The 18,083-nt window shown below is 39.0% G+C and overlaps 1 protein-coding gene across 1 annotated transcript in view; it reads left to right on the top strand.

Annotated features, from left to right (window-relative positions):
* Positions 1-18,083, top strand: part of WDR72 (WD repeat domain 72) — a 184,097-nt gene that overhangs the window by 32,919 nt on the left and 133,095 nt on the right. Inside the window, exon 13 of the mRNA XM_026648548.1 lies at positions 767-962. Within this exon, the coding sequence (XP_026504333.1) occupies positions 767-962 (196 nt within the window). The remainder of the gene's footprint in view (positions 1-766; positions 963-18,083) is intronic.

Consider the following 18,083-nt stretch of genomic DNA (forward strand, 5'->3'; position numbering starts at 1 on the left):
AGAAATTACATGTACACAGAGTTTTAAGGCTTAACTGGTTCATAGGGCCTTGTGCTGGCTCTCTGCACTGCTAGGTGAAAATCACCCTTGTGGCAAAAGGTGGCAACCTGATCTCTTAAGCCCTGTTTTCAGGGGTTGTGTTGGACTTACATGGCACCTAGGCATTTTTCTGGTCCTTTGGACAGGGGTGAATTTTACCCGAGGGTGAATTCCACCCTGTGTCAGTAAGGATTACTTGTCGAAATAAGGCTTTTACAGGAACAGATCCACATAGTGCAAAATGCAATTATAACATACCTAGTTTTTGCACTGGCGATATTTTGCCTTTGGCCTTTGTGTCATAAGAACTGATACATAATTTTATGTCAGATGAATAGCGATTTGAGTTAAAGTAATTTTTCATTTCTTTTTATTTCCAGGGAAAACCTCTATTACTGAGTATATTTGATTATATAGTTGCTGCTTTAATAGCCCACCTGTTGATGTACGTGATTTTTTAGAGGATCCAATACACATGCATTGGATTGTACCTTTCCTTTGGAGATCAGATTTATAGTTAATCTTTTCAAACAATTTTTGGAATGCAGGCTGAAATGTAACACTAGTTTCTAAATGAATATAGTTTGTGGCAGGGACTGTTTTGTGTTTGTTTGTACAGTGCCTAGCACAATGGGCTCTTGGTCCAGGACTGGAGCTCATAGGTGCTACCACAATAAAAACAATAAAAAATAATAATAAAAATTGAGTTATTTATATGTTTTTGCAGCTAAACGGGCACAGGATTGTGTGCTGTATATGCAGTGATCATTCAGTAGCACTTCTACACCTTCAGGAGAGAGTATGTCTCTTACATGCCAGGAAGCATTTGTTTCCTGTGAAGATGATAAAATGGCACCTTGCTGAAAATCTGCTAATTGTCGGATGCGAAGATGATTCAGTTTATGTTTGGGAAATTGAAACAGGTAATGTGTTTTTTCTTGTTCAGCCCTCGCTAATTAGTTTTCTTCTAATCTATGATGTTTGGTTACATGTACCCAGATCTGTAGTGTGGCCATGCAAAGATAGTAACATATTACATTTATTAATTAGAAACTTTAAATTTTTTATTATAAGTGAGCAAGAATTAAAGGCTTCATGTGATACAGAGTATGTCAATAATAAAATACAAGCGCTTGAGTCAGATCCTGACAAGCAGATGATTAGCTGATATTGCAGTACAGAGAAGTGAGCCGGATATTTCTGGAAGCTATAAATAAAAACATAAGTTATCTACTTTAATTATTAACAAGAGAGAAATTTACTGTCCTACCAATCTCAAATTATGTCATTACATTTTGCCTTCTTCAGCACACTCACAATCTTAGCAACCTTTTGAGTTAATTGATGATCAGTAATAATGGAAGATAATTAATTGCAGCTCTCACAACTGTGTAGTTGGGAAAACTAACACTGAGTATTTCAGCTTAAATTGTGGATTCACAGGTGATTCAGTAGGGTGAATGCTGATTCATAAGGATGGTAAATGTACTTATTTGAACATTGAGAGACTTCAGATTATTAGAAGCTTTAATGTTATTGAAAATTGCAATACAATGTTTATCTCTGCAAGTGAGAACACATCTTGTGGAAAAAAAGAGTACATAATGAGATTAGAAGCCATGTAATATAAAGAATATTAATACTAGAGGAAAATATGTTACAAAATTCACTATACAAAACTTAATTCACAACATTTATAAAAGATATTTTGCTCTACAAACTAATATAGCTAAGTCAATGGCTATCCTGAAAAAGTACCTATTTTAGACAGAGTTCCCTGTTTAAATGTGATAAATACCAATATTCAATGAAGTACTTGGCAAAAAGAGACTGCATAAATTATATACTACATGGATTTTAGTAAGCTATTTAATACAGTTGAGTAATTAGGATAGGAACTGCCAAGGCATATGGTACTTATTTTTCCTCTAATATACTGAATCTTAAAAAAAAAAGTTGGCTTAGCTTAAAATGAAGTTATTAGCACTTAAAATCTGTTGAAAACTATGTTTTTTTCCAAAACCGGTATGATTTCTTTCCAGTATTGAAGACATATTGTGCAAAAATATTTTATCTAGGTTTTAAAAATGCTTCTAAATTACACCTTTTTGTTCAAAAGAAACAGAAAAGATGTTGCTCTTCAGGTGGAGAGCCACACTGACCTCAGGAGACTGTTAAATTTTGTGTAGTGCTTATTTATTTTCTACTGTGCTATTATATGCTGTTCTGTGAGTAAAAGACTTAAAACTGCAGCTTACATTTACAGCTTTAATCCTACTGCAATGAAAAAGGTTGTGGAATAAAATTTTCAAAAGCACCTCAGTGACTTAAGAACATAGCGCTTAAGAGTCGTATTCTCAAAAGCAATTTTCAAGTGCTCTGGAGTCACTTAGGAGGTTTTGAAAATGCTACACTTCTCCATTCATATTTTTATTTGGTTATGCACTTTTTCTTAACTGTAGTTGCTGATTAATATCTATAATGTATAAGATTCCCTTTTTTGCTTGTACATTAAGTCTGCTCTGTAAATATGTGCTTGACAAGCCAAATTCTGTGGGTTTTCCTCTAAACAGGTACACATTAGATTGCATTAGTTCCCCCCTCATGCTCAGGCATCTCTTCCCTTTGAGCTTTTGTAGTATTCAAATCATTCTCCCTCTGCCTGTCTGGTCACTCCTTTACATTACCCTTGATCTGTATTGGTCCCCTCTTTTTCTTCCACTATATATCACACTTGTAATACCTTCTTGATTCTGTGTTTCATGCAACCTCATTCTCCTCCTTTGCCACCCTCTCAAGACTCACTTCTTTTGGTTAGCTTTTAAATGCTATCCACCATTGCACCACTCCTGCCCTCCTACTGACTTTGCTCCCTCAAGCCATGAATATAATATGTTTACATATTAAACTAATTAAAAAAAAAAAAAAAAGAACCAGAAGCATATGTACAATGGATGCATTTACTTCCATTCTGGTTCTAGAGATATTACTGGATCTAGTTATGTTCTCCATTTTAAATATGAACAATAGGTCTGAAACTGGTAATACCTTTAAAATCAGAATGAATTTGAAGTGCACTTGCACTTCTGTGTAATATAAGTATAGAAGATGTTGGGTATTTTTTTAACTCCTTCCTATTTCTTGTTATGGAATGCCTATCAGATTGTAGGCTCCAACCGTTCAATTATTTTTACTCAGAATTCAGCACTGGGCAAATCTGTTTACACCTCATAGTTTGTAAATCTTGAGATCTCACTGAACCTCAAGTACTGTTGGCATTCTCTTACCTGAAAAATGTCACACTGTGACACTAAATCTAAGACTGAAATTACTTGGCAAAGGATTATGCACTTTCTTCATAAAAATACTATTCCTGATGCATTTAAAAAAACAAGTTTTAAAGTTTTAAGCTACATACACACTGTGTTTTAAAAAATGGGAGTAAATTAGGTGATGAGAGCAAGAAATTAAAAGTTGATGCCTCTTACCACAAATGACTTACACAGTAGCCATCAGTAGAAAAATCAACATTTACCTGCATTTACATAGTTACAACATTTCCTATTGTAACTATAGGGAAATAAAAATAGGTACCTACCACTGTGTGGTAGTTGTTGGTACCACAAAATTCTGACATTTTAAAGGAGAATATTATACGCTGGAGAAATCTTAACACCCTTTTGTCCCAATCCTGCATTCCTTGTTCACCTAAAACTCCTGTAGAAGTCAGTGAGAATTTTGAGTGTGCAAAGAATGTAAGGTAGAATTTTGCCCCCTTTCATCTCACTGAGATAAAAGACATCTTTGAAAACATGTAATTGGAACTTATGAGGGTGGTATTCTAGGAAATGCTTACAAATCCTTTACTCTGAAGGATAAAGATTTGTCAATATTTCCCATAGAAATCTTGTTTGTTTTGAAGATTTTAGAACCAGAACACACAAATATATTTTGGGGATGAAACCTGGCGTACAATATCTTAACCAGAGAATTATTGTGTGCATTTGAAGCATATTCTGAAGTAAAATGGCCAAGTTCGTGTTTAAGAATGACAAAATAAAGTACACTTTCTCGATGTTCACTGTAATTCTCTCTCAATCACAGCTACAATACTTTTTAAAATGAGTTTTACAAGGGATTATTTCATATCATGGGTTAATCACTTTGGATATTAAAAATAAAGCAACTGAGATGCTAATGTTCTTAAAAACTGCTACTATGCATTCACAATATTTATTTTTCATACACATTTTTAGTATGTATTTGTTACTATGGATCCATAATCGGCAATCTGTGCTGTTGTTAATATGTATTTGCAGGATACACTGTAATAGCTTCTCAGGAGCTCTTACAGCATATACTATGAATATGAATTAAGGCTAAAGCTCACAACTCAGCTAAATCTGAAAGGGGCTATTGACATGCTATTGGATTCTAAGGAAACTCAGACCCTACAGCATATCAATGAAATACTTAAAAATACTTTAAAAGAGGAAAATAAACCAGAAGAACTATGTTAAGAGTGTAATTTAAACTCATACAAGGAAGAAAAGTCAGAGTTGAAAGCACCAACACTGCCCGTTTTACCTGTATGAAAGAGACTACAAAGCATTGGTTGTTCATTCTATACCAAGGGCTAAATTTTGTTAGAACTTAAACTCAATGAAAATGAAGTGACTTCAGAAGGTATATCAGAGCAGAACTCTGTGTTCTGCAATACCCAGTCACAAGTAGGTCGACCAAGGGGAAAGTTTTTAAATGTAACATTTTTAGTGCTTTATTTTGGATATCTGTGAGCAAAGAGAATATGTTGGTGAAAATTGTGAAGCTATAATTTATTATTGTTACATCCCACATTTAATGAAATTTGGTGCAAGAAGTTAGTTCCCAAATTTATGAAGTTACATGACTTTTGCAGCCTTCAATAATGTTCTTGCTTTTTTACTGATCATTTAAACTGAAGTAGAAATCATGCTGATGGATCATAGGTGTTTCAAACTTTATGGGTCAAATTAATTAGGTAGTGAATAATTCACTTTGTCATTTAAGAAATGAGACTCTGAGCTCTCTGTTGCAAGCACGCCGTGTGTGGAGCTCCCATTGAAGCTAATGGCCACTCCATGCCCCCAGCATGAAATGTACTCCAGTGGAGAGGACTACCATAAAGTGTATGCACCACGTAAATCTTATTTTGAGGGCTAACTTGGGACTTAAACAGTGTATAGGCCTTCAATACAAAAAGAAGAATTTCACCTCCATGGGGTTTGCAGGATAAGGACCCAAGTGAATGTCAGTCATTTCTGTCCTAGGTTATGGAAATTAAGTAGTATTGACTCAGCTGCTGTGTGTGAATGGGGACACAAAAGAGGGCTCTCTCCTTTTTGTAGCCCTGTGCAGCAGCCAGACATAAATGCAAGTCCCTGCACTCCTGATACAGGGACTGTTCCCTCTTACCCACCACATAGGACTCAAAGTACCCTAGATGGAGTGAAAAAGATTGGTGAGGAGGCAGAAACTGGTACTGAATAGGCCAGGTACACCAGTGGGAATAGGCTGTATCATGGATGGTGACTTCTGTGCATCCTGGTGAGCAAAGCAGTGTTACAGTACTACAGAGACCCTTTAAAAAGTCAGAACATAATTTTACCCTTCTTTCCTGGTACCTTAGAGGAGATGTTGCCTATTTCACGATTAAATAGAAGGTACCATGATGCAATAGCCCACAAAGATTATGGATTCATAAAGGGTGCAAAAGGCAGGATTTTTAAACTATAGACTATTTTAAATCACTGTTTTATATATTTTGTTGCTAGCTTCAAGAAGCAGTCTACTACTAAAACTGTGAGGAGTAGCTAGAAGTTAGCAAGGCAGCCATTATTTGTCATACTGATGAGTTTTTTCTGATTCACTTTGTGTCTGTAATTGAAATAGTACCTAGCATACCTAGGGAACTCCTCCTAGGATATACTGTAGTTGGTTAATATAAATTATATCTGTACAACAGTAGAACATGGGAGGTTATGGCACTGATCCTTGAAATTGGTCTGACCTAGATTGAGAACTATATAGATATGTCAGTGCCAGTCAGGCAGACAGAGGCATTGTCTAGGTCCTCCTATAGACCTATGTGAAAAGATGAATACAGTATCATCAGACAGAAATGAAGAGTTGTCTATGGAAACAATGCAGACTTTAACTATGGGCTGCAAGTAATATATTTATTAATAGGTGAGCATAGTGAGTCATATATTACCTATGGCCTAGGTGTGGCCCATATCACCCCATTGATTTAAGTGGGAGTTCTGCTTTCATTGGCCAAAAGATGATTCTGTGTTTGAATGAAGCTGCAGACTATTTGATGGTGATAATTAATAATAAATGTTATTCTTTTGGCTGTTCAGTCAACTACATGACTAATTCTTTACCTCTTAGGTTAAGTGAAATCCATCCTAGGAATCTAGTTTTATGTCAAACTTGTATATTACCATTTGCAGTAAAACAAATCTGTTATGTTATTTTTGTATTAGAATTAATTGGTAACTGGGAAAGTTGCTAACCTGTAGCAATTCCAGGATGCGAACTAGAGAAATTCCAAGAGGTACTTGATATAGTTTTGTTGGTGTAAATCTACAGTAATTTGTTTCACTTTCATGGAGACCCTCTGAATTCACACCACTTCAGACAAGAATAGAACATGGTCCTCTGGGTCAGATTCTCCTCTCAGTTACATCAGTTCAACCCAAACACAGGAAAATAATTAAGAGGAGACTTTGGCCTGCTATTTGTACATGGAAGCTTTCATTGTGCATGACTGTGGCTCTCCCAGCATTTTCTAGGCCATCAGGTTTGCTACTAGGCTCTTTTGAAAAACAAGCTGAAGTTTTCCCCCCCCAGCTTTCAAATTCTTTTGGGAGGCTGTCCATAAATTACATAACAAATTAGGGGCTGGGCTAGTCCTTAATTTTGCATGTTTGTTTTAGTGTTACAAAATGTTACGAGGAGTGGGTGGGTCTTGAAAATCACCAAAAAATGTGTTAGATAATTTATGGACAGCCCCTTGTTAGCCTTTTATGAATGGATTTTCATGGGGTTAAAATGTACATCATAATTAAATATCTTCAATTCAATCATTTTTAAGGCTCAGCCTGATGAATTAAATACTTCTGCTTGAGCTAGTGTGCTAAAGGTAATAGTGTGGCTGCCGCAGCCTGGGCAGCAGCTTGGGCTAGTCACACAAATACAGCTCCATCCGAGGTCCTAGTTATGCCCTTGATCCACTGTCCATGCTGCTGCAGTCATGCTGCTATTTTTAGGTGCTAGCTCTGAGCAGACCTAGTGCACCAAGCTGGGAATTAAGTATCAGGGGGTAGCCGTGTTAGTCTGTATCTACAAAAACAACAAGGAGTCTGGTGGCACCTTAAAGACTAACAGATTTATTTGGGCATAAGCTTTCGTGGGTAAAAACCTCACTTCTTCAGATGCATAGAGTGAAAGTTACAGATGCAGGCATTGTATACTGACAAATGGAGAGCAGGGAGTTACTTCGCAAGTGGAGAACCAGTGTTGACAGGGCCAATTCAATCAGGGTGGATGTAGTCCACTCCCAATAACAGATGAGGAGGTGTCAATTCCAGGAGAGGAAAAGCTGCTTCTGTAATGAGCCAGCCACTCCCAGTCCCTATTCAAGCCCAGATTAATGGTGTTAAATTTGCAAATGAATTTTAGTTCTGCTGTTTCTCTTTGAAGTCTGTTTCTGAAGTTTTTTTGTTCAATGATAGTGACTTTTAAATCTATAATAGAATGACCAGGGAGATTGAAGTGTTCACTTACTGGCTTATGTATGTTACCATTCCTGATGTCCGATTTGTGTCCATTTATTCTTTTGCGGAGGGACTGTCCGGTTTGGCCAATGTACGTGGCAGAGGGGCATTGCTGGCACATGATGGCATATATAACATTAGTGGATGTGCAGGTGAATGAGCCCTTGATGGTGTGGCTGATGTGGTTGGGTCCTCTGATGGTGTCGCCAGAGTAGATATGGGGACAGAGTAGGCAACGAGGTTTGCTACAGGGATTGGTTCCTGGGTTGGTGTTTCTGTGGTGTGGTGTGTAGTTGCTGGTGAGTATTTGCTTCAGGTTGGGGGGTTGTCTGTAAGCGAGGACTGGCCTGCCTCCCAAGGTCTGTGAGAGTGAGGGATCATTTTCCAGGATAGGTCGTAGATCGTGGATAATGCGCTCGAGAGGTTTTAGCAGGGGGCTGTATGTGATGGCCAGTGGTGTTCTGTTATTGTCCTTGTTGGACCTGTAGTAGGTGATTTCTGGGTACCCATCTTACTCTGTCAATCTGTTTCCTCACTTCCCCAGGTGGGTATTGTAGTTTTACGAATGCTTGATAAAGATCTTGTAGGTGTTTGTCTCTGTCTGAGGGGTTGGAGCAAATTCGGTTGTATCTTAGGGCTTGGCTGTAGACAATGGATCGTGTGATGTGTCTTGGATGGAAGCTGGAGGCATGTAGGTACGTATAGCGGTCAGTAGGTTTCTGGTATAGGATGGTGTTTATGTGACCATCACTTATTTGCACTGTAGTGTCCAGGAAGTGGATCTCTTGTGTGGACTGGTCCAGGCTGAGGTTGATGGTGGGGTGGAAATTGTTGAAGTCCAGGTGGAATTCTTCAAGGGCCTCCTTTCCTTGGGTCCATATGATGAAGATGTCATCAATGTAGCGCAAGTAGAGGAGGGGCACTAGGGGACGAGAGCTGAGGAAGCGTTGTTCTAAGTCAGCCATAAAAATGTTGGCATACTGTGGGGCCATGCGGGTACCCATAGCAGTGCCACTGACTTGAAGGTATAAGTTGTCCCCAAATCTGAAGTGGTTGTGGGTGAGGACAAAGTCACAAAGCTCAGCCACCAGGCGTGCTGTGGACTCATCAGGGATACTGTTCCTGACACCTTGTAGGCCAAGCTGGGAATTGTACCTCCTAGCTGCTGTGTAGACATATCCTGAGGTGGAAAAAATACATATTTTATTTATATATACATAGATTTTTTCCCTTGACCTATATTTTGCCCTACAGGGGACCAAATATAGACACAGACATTTCTGTAGCTTTTCTATGATGGAGTGAAAGATTCTTTTGTTAATAAATTAAAAACTGTATTAGTGTCCACCAGAGGTAGTACCTTAAACTGTGATGGGCAACCTTTATAAAACCTAGATAGGAAGACACAAAGGGACAAATCCTTAACTAGTGTAAATTGGTGTGGCTCCATGAAAGTCAATCAAGGATTCAACCCAAAGGATCTTCTTTGTTGCAAACTCAGTGGATCAGATTCATCCCTTGTTTAACTCCACTGAGGTCATTAGTGGCTCATTTTTGCCATTATTTCTCCCTCCCCCGCTTTTACAAGGTGAACTTGCATGTGCTTCAACCGTAGCATGTCTGATAATCAACAGTCTGTCCCTTCTGCTTATGTATTTGGGGATAGTGCTCTTCTTTTGCCTATAAAAAGCAATGCATAGCATTAGAGAAATACTGGATAGTTGGTGGAAGGAAGGCAAAGTTAAAAGAAGTATCTCATTTCTCAGCTATAGAAATGGCAGTGGAATCCTTAATTCTGGATCTTAGCAGACGATGGTTCTTCAAATTGCTTACCTGCATTGGTTGTCATTTCTCTTGTTAAATCTTGAGTTCTTTTTACCTTCAGTAGCTCTGAAGGACACATTCCCCTTTATTTCATTTGGAAATATTTGTCATTTTTCTCTCTGTGACTGAGATGAACTCGTTCATCCATTTCTGCCACTTAATTCATTCTATCAAAGTATTTCTTAGTTTTATACAAAATGGTGCTGCAGATACTTAGTGTACAGTGTAGCTGGCTGATCACTTTTATTCATCGTGGCAGCAGAGAGCTTCTGATTTTTCTCCAAGTTATCAAGGAAGAAGCAGCATATTGTATACCTTCATGTCACTGTTATGCATATAAAGGTCAAAAGTGGATGGTATGAGTTGGTGAAAGAGAGAAAGTGGCATCATCCTTTGCCTTGATGTGAGAGAAAGTGGCATCATTCCCCCCCCCCCCCTTGATACCTGCAGTAGTCTCTCTGTGAGTTTTGGACTCCATAATTTTGGGAGAACATGCCATGGGCCTGGGGGTGCAGTAGTGGGAAGATATATGCTAGCATTTCCCATGGCAAATGCATACCTTAATTATACACCACTACCTCGATATAACGTGACCCGATATAACATGAATTCGGATATAACGCGGTAAAGCAGTGCTCCAGGGGGGCGGGGCTGCGCACTCCAGTGGAGCAAAGCATGTTCAATATAACGCGGTTTCACCTATAACGCGGTAAGATTTTTTGGTTCCCGAGGACAGCGTTATATCGAGGTAGAGGTGTATGTAGGGATGTACCCCTGCTGCTTCTATCAGTATTTGAGTATTTTTGAATACTGCTGTTAGCACAATCAGTAGCTCTACAAATAACTAAATAGTAAGTGACTTTTCTGCTTTATGAATAAAAAACTAAGTTAAATTTGAAGAGTATCTTTTTATAAATGTTACATGTAGGAAATGACACTGTTCACCTGTGCACCCTGAAGAAACAAACACAAAATAATATGGAAGCCATACATTATAATCTTTGAGGTGTATAGTTAAGGTGAAAGCTGGTAATGTTCCATATTTTAATCCAATTTGTAATAAATATTTGTCATTTTTATTTTTCCATGATACCAAATGTTGCATAGGTCTGTTAAATTGATAAGATACTTTTTCAAAATGCATAATTCCAGAACTACTTCTTTGTACTTATATTGTTTTGTGCAATCCAGTCCCAGCTTTCTTTTATTGTGGATCTTAAAGATTCAAAAAGTACATTTGGGGTAGTCATTACTATGGAATATACAAGGTATTTTCCAAACCTGTATGTGCCCTAAGACAAATATGAAAATCAATAACAAATTTCATTCTAATTGTAAAAAATAAATATTTTCTGCACTTAAAATATTTTCACCCCTTAAAATCCACTTTAACAAGGAAATTGGTTCAGTTATCTATATTGCTTTTATTGTTTCCTGAGCAGTTGGTATCTTTCTGGCGGATTATGAAATGAGGTAAATATCAATGTGATAAGAACTACAGTAATAAAAGCAATTTACATTTTTTTCCTGTGGAGACCATTGTTTTCTATGGCAGTTAGCTAATACTCGGTGATGTCCAGGACCAATCTGAGTCCATTAAGGGTATGTCTACACTGCAATTAAAAACCTGCAGCTGGCCCGGACCCCTCAGAACTCTACAATGCAATTAAACAGCCCTGCAGCCCTAAGTCAGCTGGCATGAGCCAGCTAGGGTTTTTAATTGCAATGTACACATATCCTTAAAGACCTTGTGTTTATTATGAACTTCTGGCTATCAGAGGAATTTTTTGTTCCATCCCATATAAAGGGAAAGATTTTACTTTTCAGATACAGTCAAGCCTCACAATAACGCGCTCCGTGATAACACGAATTCGGATATAACGCGTCATAAATTGGCTCCCCTTTAAGGCCGTAATACTGTTCACGTTTTGCCGGAATACTGTACTGTACTTTTTTTACGACATTTATAAATAAACCACGTTCTTCCGGTCTTATAGGATAAAGTGACTCGTGGCCATTGAAGGCCCATTGCACTTAGTTCTCGGGTTGTACATGTGTATGGTGTTTGCCTATGAACTTGTTATTAATTTCCTATATTTTAAAAAATATTTTACCGTTACGGATACGCCAGTTCGCAAACGCAAGTCATTTTCTGCCCAAGAGAAATTGTATGCCCTGGATCAACTAAAGAAGGGCAAACAACAAACTCAGCTTGCTAGAGATCTAGGAATTAGCGAGTCCACTCTGCGAGGGTGGAAAAAAAGAAGAAAAGCTCCGTAGCCTACCCTGCATTGAAGAGGAAACTGGTTTACGTCGTAAAAAGGTCAAGTTTGCTAATGATGAAAGCCTAGATTCAGCCTTGTACCAATGGTTTGTCCAGGCTCGCTCAGAAGGAGTTCCCATTTCTGGCCCTATTCTGAAAGCTCAAGCAGAGAAATTTGATCGCCTTATCAATGGAAATGAATCCAAATTTAAGGCGAGTAACGGCTGGCTGGACAGATTCAAGAAAAGGCACACTATAAGCCAAGTTCTTGTGTCTGGGGAAATCCGCTCAGCTGATAAAGAGGCTGCCGATTCCTACCCAATTGAGCTTAAAAAGTTGCTGGAGGAAGGTTGCTACACAGCCGATCAAGTTTACAACTGCGACGAGACTGGTTTATGCTTTAAAATGTTACCCGATCGCACCCTTGCAACCAGGACTGATAGTCACAAATGAGAAGGCGTTAAGCAGAAGAAGGACCGAGTCACTCTCTTGTTTTGCGTCAACAAGTCTGGCAGCCACAAAGTCAGACCTCTGATGATCGGAAAAGCGAGGTCTCCCAGATGTTTTCATCATGTTATTATGAAGGCCCTTCCCTTTGAATACACTAACAGCAAGAATGCATGGATGAATAGCTCCATATTTGAAGGCTGGTTCCACAAAAATTTCGTGCCAGCCATTCGGGCTCATTTGTGAAAACTCAAGCAGGAGGAAAAAGCTCTCCTCCTGCTGGATAATTGCCCTGCCCACTCCCCAGCAGAAAATCGTGTCAGTCTTGACGGCAAGATTAAAGTCTCTTATCTCCCAAAGAACACTACATCAGAAATCCAGCCACTGGACCAACGCATCATATCGGCATTTAAGCAAAACTATCGTCGCAAAATGATCAAGTGGATGGTAGTGGATAACAACTCCTCCGTCGACACATCACTGGCGTCACTCAACTTGAAAGAAGTCTGTCACCTCGGTGGGAAAGCCTGGGATGCTATCTCTGCACGTTGCATTGAAGGTGGTCTCAGTCCAGCTTTTCCGTCATCTACACACGATGATGGTAACGACGACGAGTCTGAATTTACAAGATTCATTGAAGATGACGTACGTTTAGCCGAAGAAGCACTCAGAGAATATGAGCACAGCCATCATGATATCCTCAAATGGTTTTCAGCAGATGACATCTGCCCCATATATGAACACATCTCAGATGATGAAATTGTTGCAAATGTCAGCGGGAAGAATGAAGCTGCACCACCAGAGCCCGAAACCAGTGGCGCTAATGACGACGACGACGATGATGGCACCTCAACTCCCCCAACAAAAGTGTCCGAGGCAGTAAAGCACCTAGAAGACAGTTTGAGGTGGCTGGAAACTCAAGACGTGGACAGCGTCAAAATCTTCCAGCTCAGAAGCATTCTTGACTTTGCTAGAAGCCAACAGTCTATGGCAAATAAGCAGACCACACTAGATAGCCTTTTTAAGAAGTGATGAAATTTAAAATTTATGGAGTCATGCAACCAGATTGACTCTGCACTCTGCGCAATGATTAGTATAGTTGATTTCACATGTTTCTTTCATGTATATGTAATTAAATTACTACTTTTGTGTTTAAAATACGCTGGGATAACCATTGTTTTTTTTACAAGACTTAAACTAACCGGCTTGAAATGGTAAATTTTTGTAACCCCCGCTATAAAGTGACCCCGCATTTATCGCGATCGAATTTTTTGGATCCCAATTATCATGTTATAGCAGGGTTTCACTGTAGTACCAGATTTGTTAATAACTGCGGGAGCATTAAGAAAGTAATTGAATTATCCAGGCTTTTGGGAACAAGAAACTTGAACACTTTAGCTTAAAATTTATAGCTTATATAACTTATTCACAATGTTTAGATATATTAACTTATCCAAGGATCATTGTTTTTTTATACAAGATATAGATTTTCCACATTAGGTTACCAGTCTGTTTAGGAATTGTAGAAATCGTAGTCCTGTTGCATAATCTGTGGATCGGTGGACAGCATTGTTGATTTCACTTTATTTCCACAAAATATGCACTGTCAGAAAAGATTTGTTCGTAATATGAAAGATAATATTTCACATGAAATATTTTAATATGCATTGTTATCAAGTGAAATATTTGTTAGCTTTATGAATTGATTTTCCTTATCTTTGATTCATTTGTTTGCGGTTCCTTATCTTTGGTTGATGTGTTAGTATTCTGTACTTTTAATTACATATAGAGTAATTAAAGGAATTAAAAAAAAATCAATCACTAATAAAGGAAATAATTGTATTATTTCCATACAACGTTGAATAGTTAAGGGAAAAACCCAGAAAAGTACATAAGAGCAAAGTACAGGAAAATGTAAATAGATAATTTCACAGAAAAAAAATTGTTAAAGGAACAGTAAGGTTGCAAACTCAAGAACTCAAAGTGAGGCGATGCCATCATTAAGGCTGCCTGTGTGACCTTAATTCAGTCCCCCTCTGCATACGCATAATGTTAGTTTTTAATTGCATGATAACACACTGCTATTTTCACAGGACCACTGCCTTATTCAGAAATTCTCCAATGGCATTTGAGTCAGCTCTCAGAGACTCTCCTGCAACCCCAACTGCTATATTCCATGCCGATCTTTGAACTGACAGAGCTACCATGTGCTTGTATAACGCCGACAGACCCCTGTGTTCGGCGGGCAGGACCAAACCTGTGACCTCTGGAGCTTAGTGCATGAGCCTCTACCTCATGAGCTAAAAGCCAACTGCCTGTTAGCTAAGGCTGTAGAGCAAACTCAGAAGGCTGTAGAGCAAACTCATTAATCTCTCTCTCTCTCTCTCTCTCTCTCTCTCTAAAAATGATCTTGGTGCCACTAGATGGGACAGAACACCACACCCAGGAGGTTGTGGGTTACACTTGCTTTAAAATGGTCCTCATTTTTTGTCTGGATACATTTCTCAGAGTAATTTTGCCTTTTCTGTAACCATCACACTTCTTATAGGTGTCCCTTTTGATCTCCCTTGTGAAAACCACAGATACATTGCCTCATCAAAATCATCAGCAGCAGCTTTACGTACAATACACCTACTTTTTACTGCTCTGCCGTCTTTGGCTTCTTTTGCAATTTGCTCTATTTTTTTCCTAAGGGGGACTTATCGGTTGATTTCCCGATATATCGGGAATATAGTATGTTCTACTACTATGTTGCTGAAGCTAACATCATTGTCGAGTTTTTTTAAATATTTCTAGCTTTGTGTCAATTGAAAGTGTGACACATTTGTGCCCTTGCTTGCCATTTTGCTTAGTCATACAGTTTTGTTGTTGTTGTGTTTTTTTTTTGTCTCTGCTGCTGTCTGATTATATTCTTCATGTTCCAAATGAGGTGTGCAGTTGACCAGTCAGTTCATTACTCTGGTGTTCATATCTCTAAGGTTCTACTGTACTTAGCATTATATGGCACTTTATATCTTCTAAGCACAGCTCCTAGTGACTTCAGTTGCAGCTGTGAAAAGCCCCTGGGGCTCAAGTTGGGCACTCAAAATGAAAAACACTCAATTAGTGGTCCCGGGTGAAAAGCTGGGTTTAAGTGAAGAGCCTGGCATCACATAGGAACTTTGTGCCAGAGGCAGGGATAGCATCCAGTTTGCCATAATAGCATTCAAGTGCCTTAATCATAAGACCATCCTTTCTTCTCTTGAAGTCCCCTGCCTCATTAACTATACACCTTGGAACTTCTGCAACACATGAAGGAGGCAGACAAAAGCTTCCTTCAGTAAACAACCCTGGTTCATCTCCAGAATGCTATCCTATGGAGAAAACAATGTGTTAATGTAATTAAAGAATGTATCATAATGCATATGTCCAAGAGGTCTGAATTAAGGTAGTACAACTAACCTTAATTCTGGCATTCCTAAGGTTTGAATACTTGACTTTGCAACCTTAGCATTCTATCAACATAATTTTTGGTGTATAATTTTCTAGGTATTTAAAAAAGAAAGTGGAAAAACCCCCCAGAAATTCCATCATGTAGAATCAAACCTACCTCTACAGGTGTCATAATCAGAAATGGAATATTTATATACATGGGACAGATCTCTGTGACTTGCGCTAACAGAGTGACTGATAGAAGCAGTGTGTTGTTATCTTCTATTTAGACCAGCCACTGAAGGAGAATGAGACACAGAGATTGCCAGTGGGTTTCACAAATATTGCTGACAATAGAAGAATGTTGAAACTCAGGTATTGTGGGGTCAATTGTTCATAGAATATCTGGGTTGGAAGGGACCTCGGGAGGTCATCTAGTCCAACCCCCTGCTCAAAGCAGGACCAGTCCCCAACTAAATTATCCCAGGCATGGCTTTGTCAAGCATGACCTTAAAAACCTCTAAGGAAGGCGATTCCACCACCTCACTAGGTAACCCATTCCAGTGCTTCACCACCCTTCTAGTGAAAAAGTTTTTCCTAATATCCAACCTAAACCTCCCCCACTGTAACTTGAGACCATTACTCCCTGTTCTGTCATCTGCTACCACTGAGAACAGCCTAGATCCATCCTCTTTGGAACCCCTCTTTCAGGTAGTTGAAAGCAGCTATCAAATCCTCCCTCACTCTTCTCTTCTGCAGACTAAATAATCCCAGTTTCCTCAGCCTCTCCTCATAAATCATGTGCCCCAGCCCCCTAATCATTTTTGTTGCCCTCCAAGTTGCTCCAACTTCAAGTTGCTGCTCCAGAGCCTGACACTAGAGCTTCTCAATAAAACAATTGTACAAATTTTTTTAACATGGGCAAAACCATGTCTTTTTCCATAATCTGACCCATGTTATTATTATTATAAGATTATTATAAGTATAAGAACTTATATAATCAGTGGAGTCGGAATCGGGGTGCAGGCCTGTAGTGGAACAAGAAATGTCCTTTTCTGGATCTTGTTTACTTGTTAGAAATGTGTTTTATGACACAATTTAGTTCACTATAAGGGAGAAGAAATGCTTTTCCAAAATATTTGTATGTCATCTCTGGTGAGGATAAATTAGTTCTGTGCAGAGAGGAGATTACCTCCATCAATGGCATCATCCCAAACTTTCCTTCCATAGGGTAGTAAGAGTCCCTGCCTACACATCACCAATATTTTTTCAGGGGGAAAATGCAGTTTCTCCACTGATGGAAAATTCCTTCCCTGCCCTAGTTTCTGTTTATCATTTGCAATGTCATGGAGCAGGAGTCCTTAAAATACAGATATAGTGCTGAGGCTATACCTTATCCCAACCTGAACACAAATGTGGGAGCCACTGGGCATGTGATGCAGCAAGTGACAGGCCACAAGAACAACTTTTATGATCATGTAGAGATTAGAGGCCCTTAATAGTGCTCAATTCTTCATAGCCCCAAGGAAACGTCTGATTGTAGCATTTTGGTTTGAAGCTAAATCCTAACAGTCACAGGCTTCCGGGGTCCCAGTCTGCCTAGAGCCAGTTATTTACATTGTTTAATGAGGTGTTTGCATTAGGCAGTTTTGCTCTCAAGTAACTGGTGTGGGAATACCTGAGCTTAAATAATTGGAAATATAATTTTTACCAATATACTGATTCTTTTTCCAGAAGAAAAATCAAAATGTTTTGTTTAGGGTTAACCCAAATTAAACACTTTGATTTGTTGAAATCTATCAAAATGTTTCAGCTTGGGAATGCAGAAACATTTTGTTTTGTTCAGAAATAACAAAACAGTTCAACCTTTTCCAAATTGAAATTGTTTGTAACTCGTCATTTTGTGAAAAATTTTCATTTTTGACTTTTCATCGCAGTTCAGTATGAAAATGCATTTTGCCATATTGGAATTTCTTGCGGGATGGAAATTTAAACCAGATGTAAAAGAAAGTCTGTAAGAACCTCAAAATAACGGGGTTTGGGGTGTGGAATATAATCAACAAAATGTGGCCCTCCAGCCCACTAGTTAGTACAGGGGTCGGCAACGTTCGGCACGCGGCTCGCCAGGGTAAGCACCCTAGCGGGCCGGGCCAGTTTATTTACCTGCTGACGCGGCAGGTTCGGCCAATCGTGGCCCCCACTGGCCGCGGTTCGCCGTCCCGGGCCAATGGGGGCGGCGGGAAGCCGCGGCCAGCACATCCCTCGGCCTGCGCCGCTTC

The sequence above is a fragment of the Terrapene carolina genome, unplaced genomic scaffold, assembly GCF_002925995.2.
Source record: "Terrapene carolina triunguis isolate 2854851 unplaced genomic scaffold, T_m_triunguis-2.0 Scaffold67, whole genome shotgun sequence".
In the NCBI taxonomy this organism is placed as follows: Eukaryota; Metazoa; Chordata; order Testudines; family Emydidae; genus Terrapene; species Terrapene triunguis.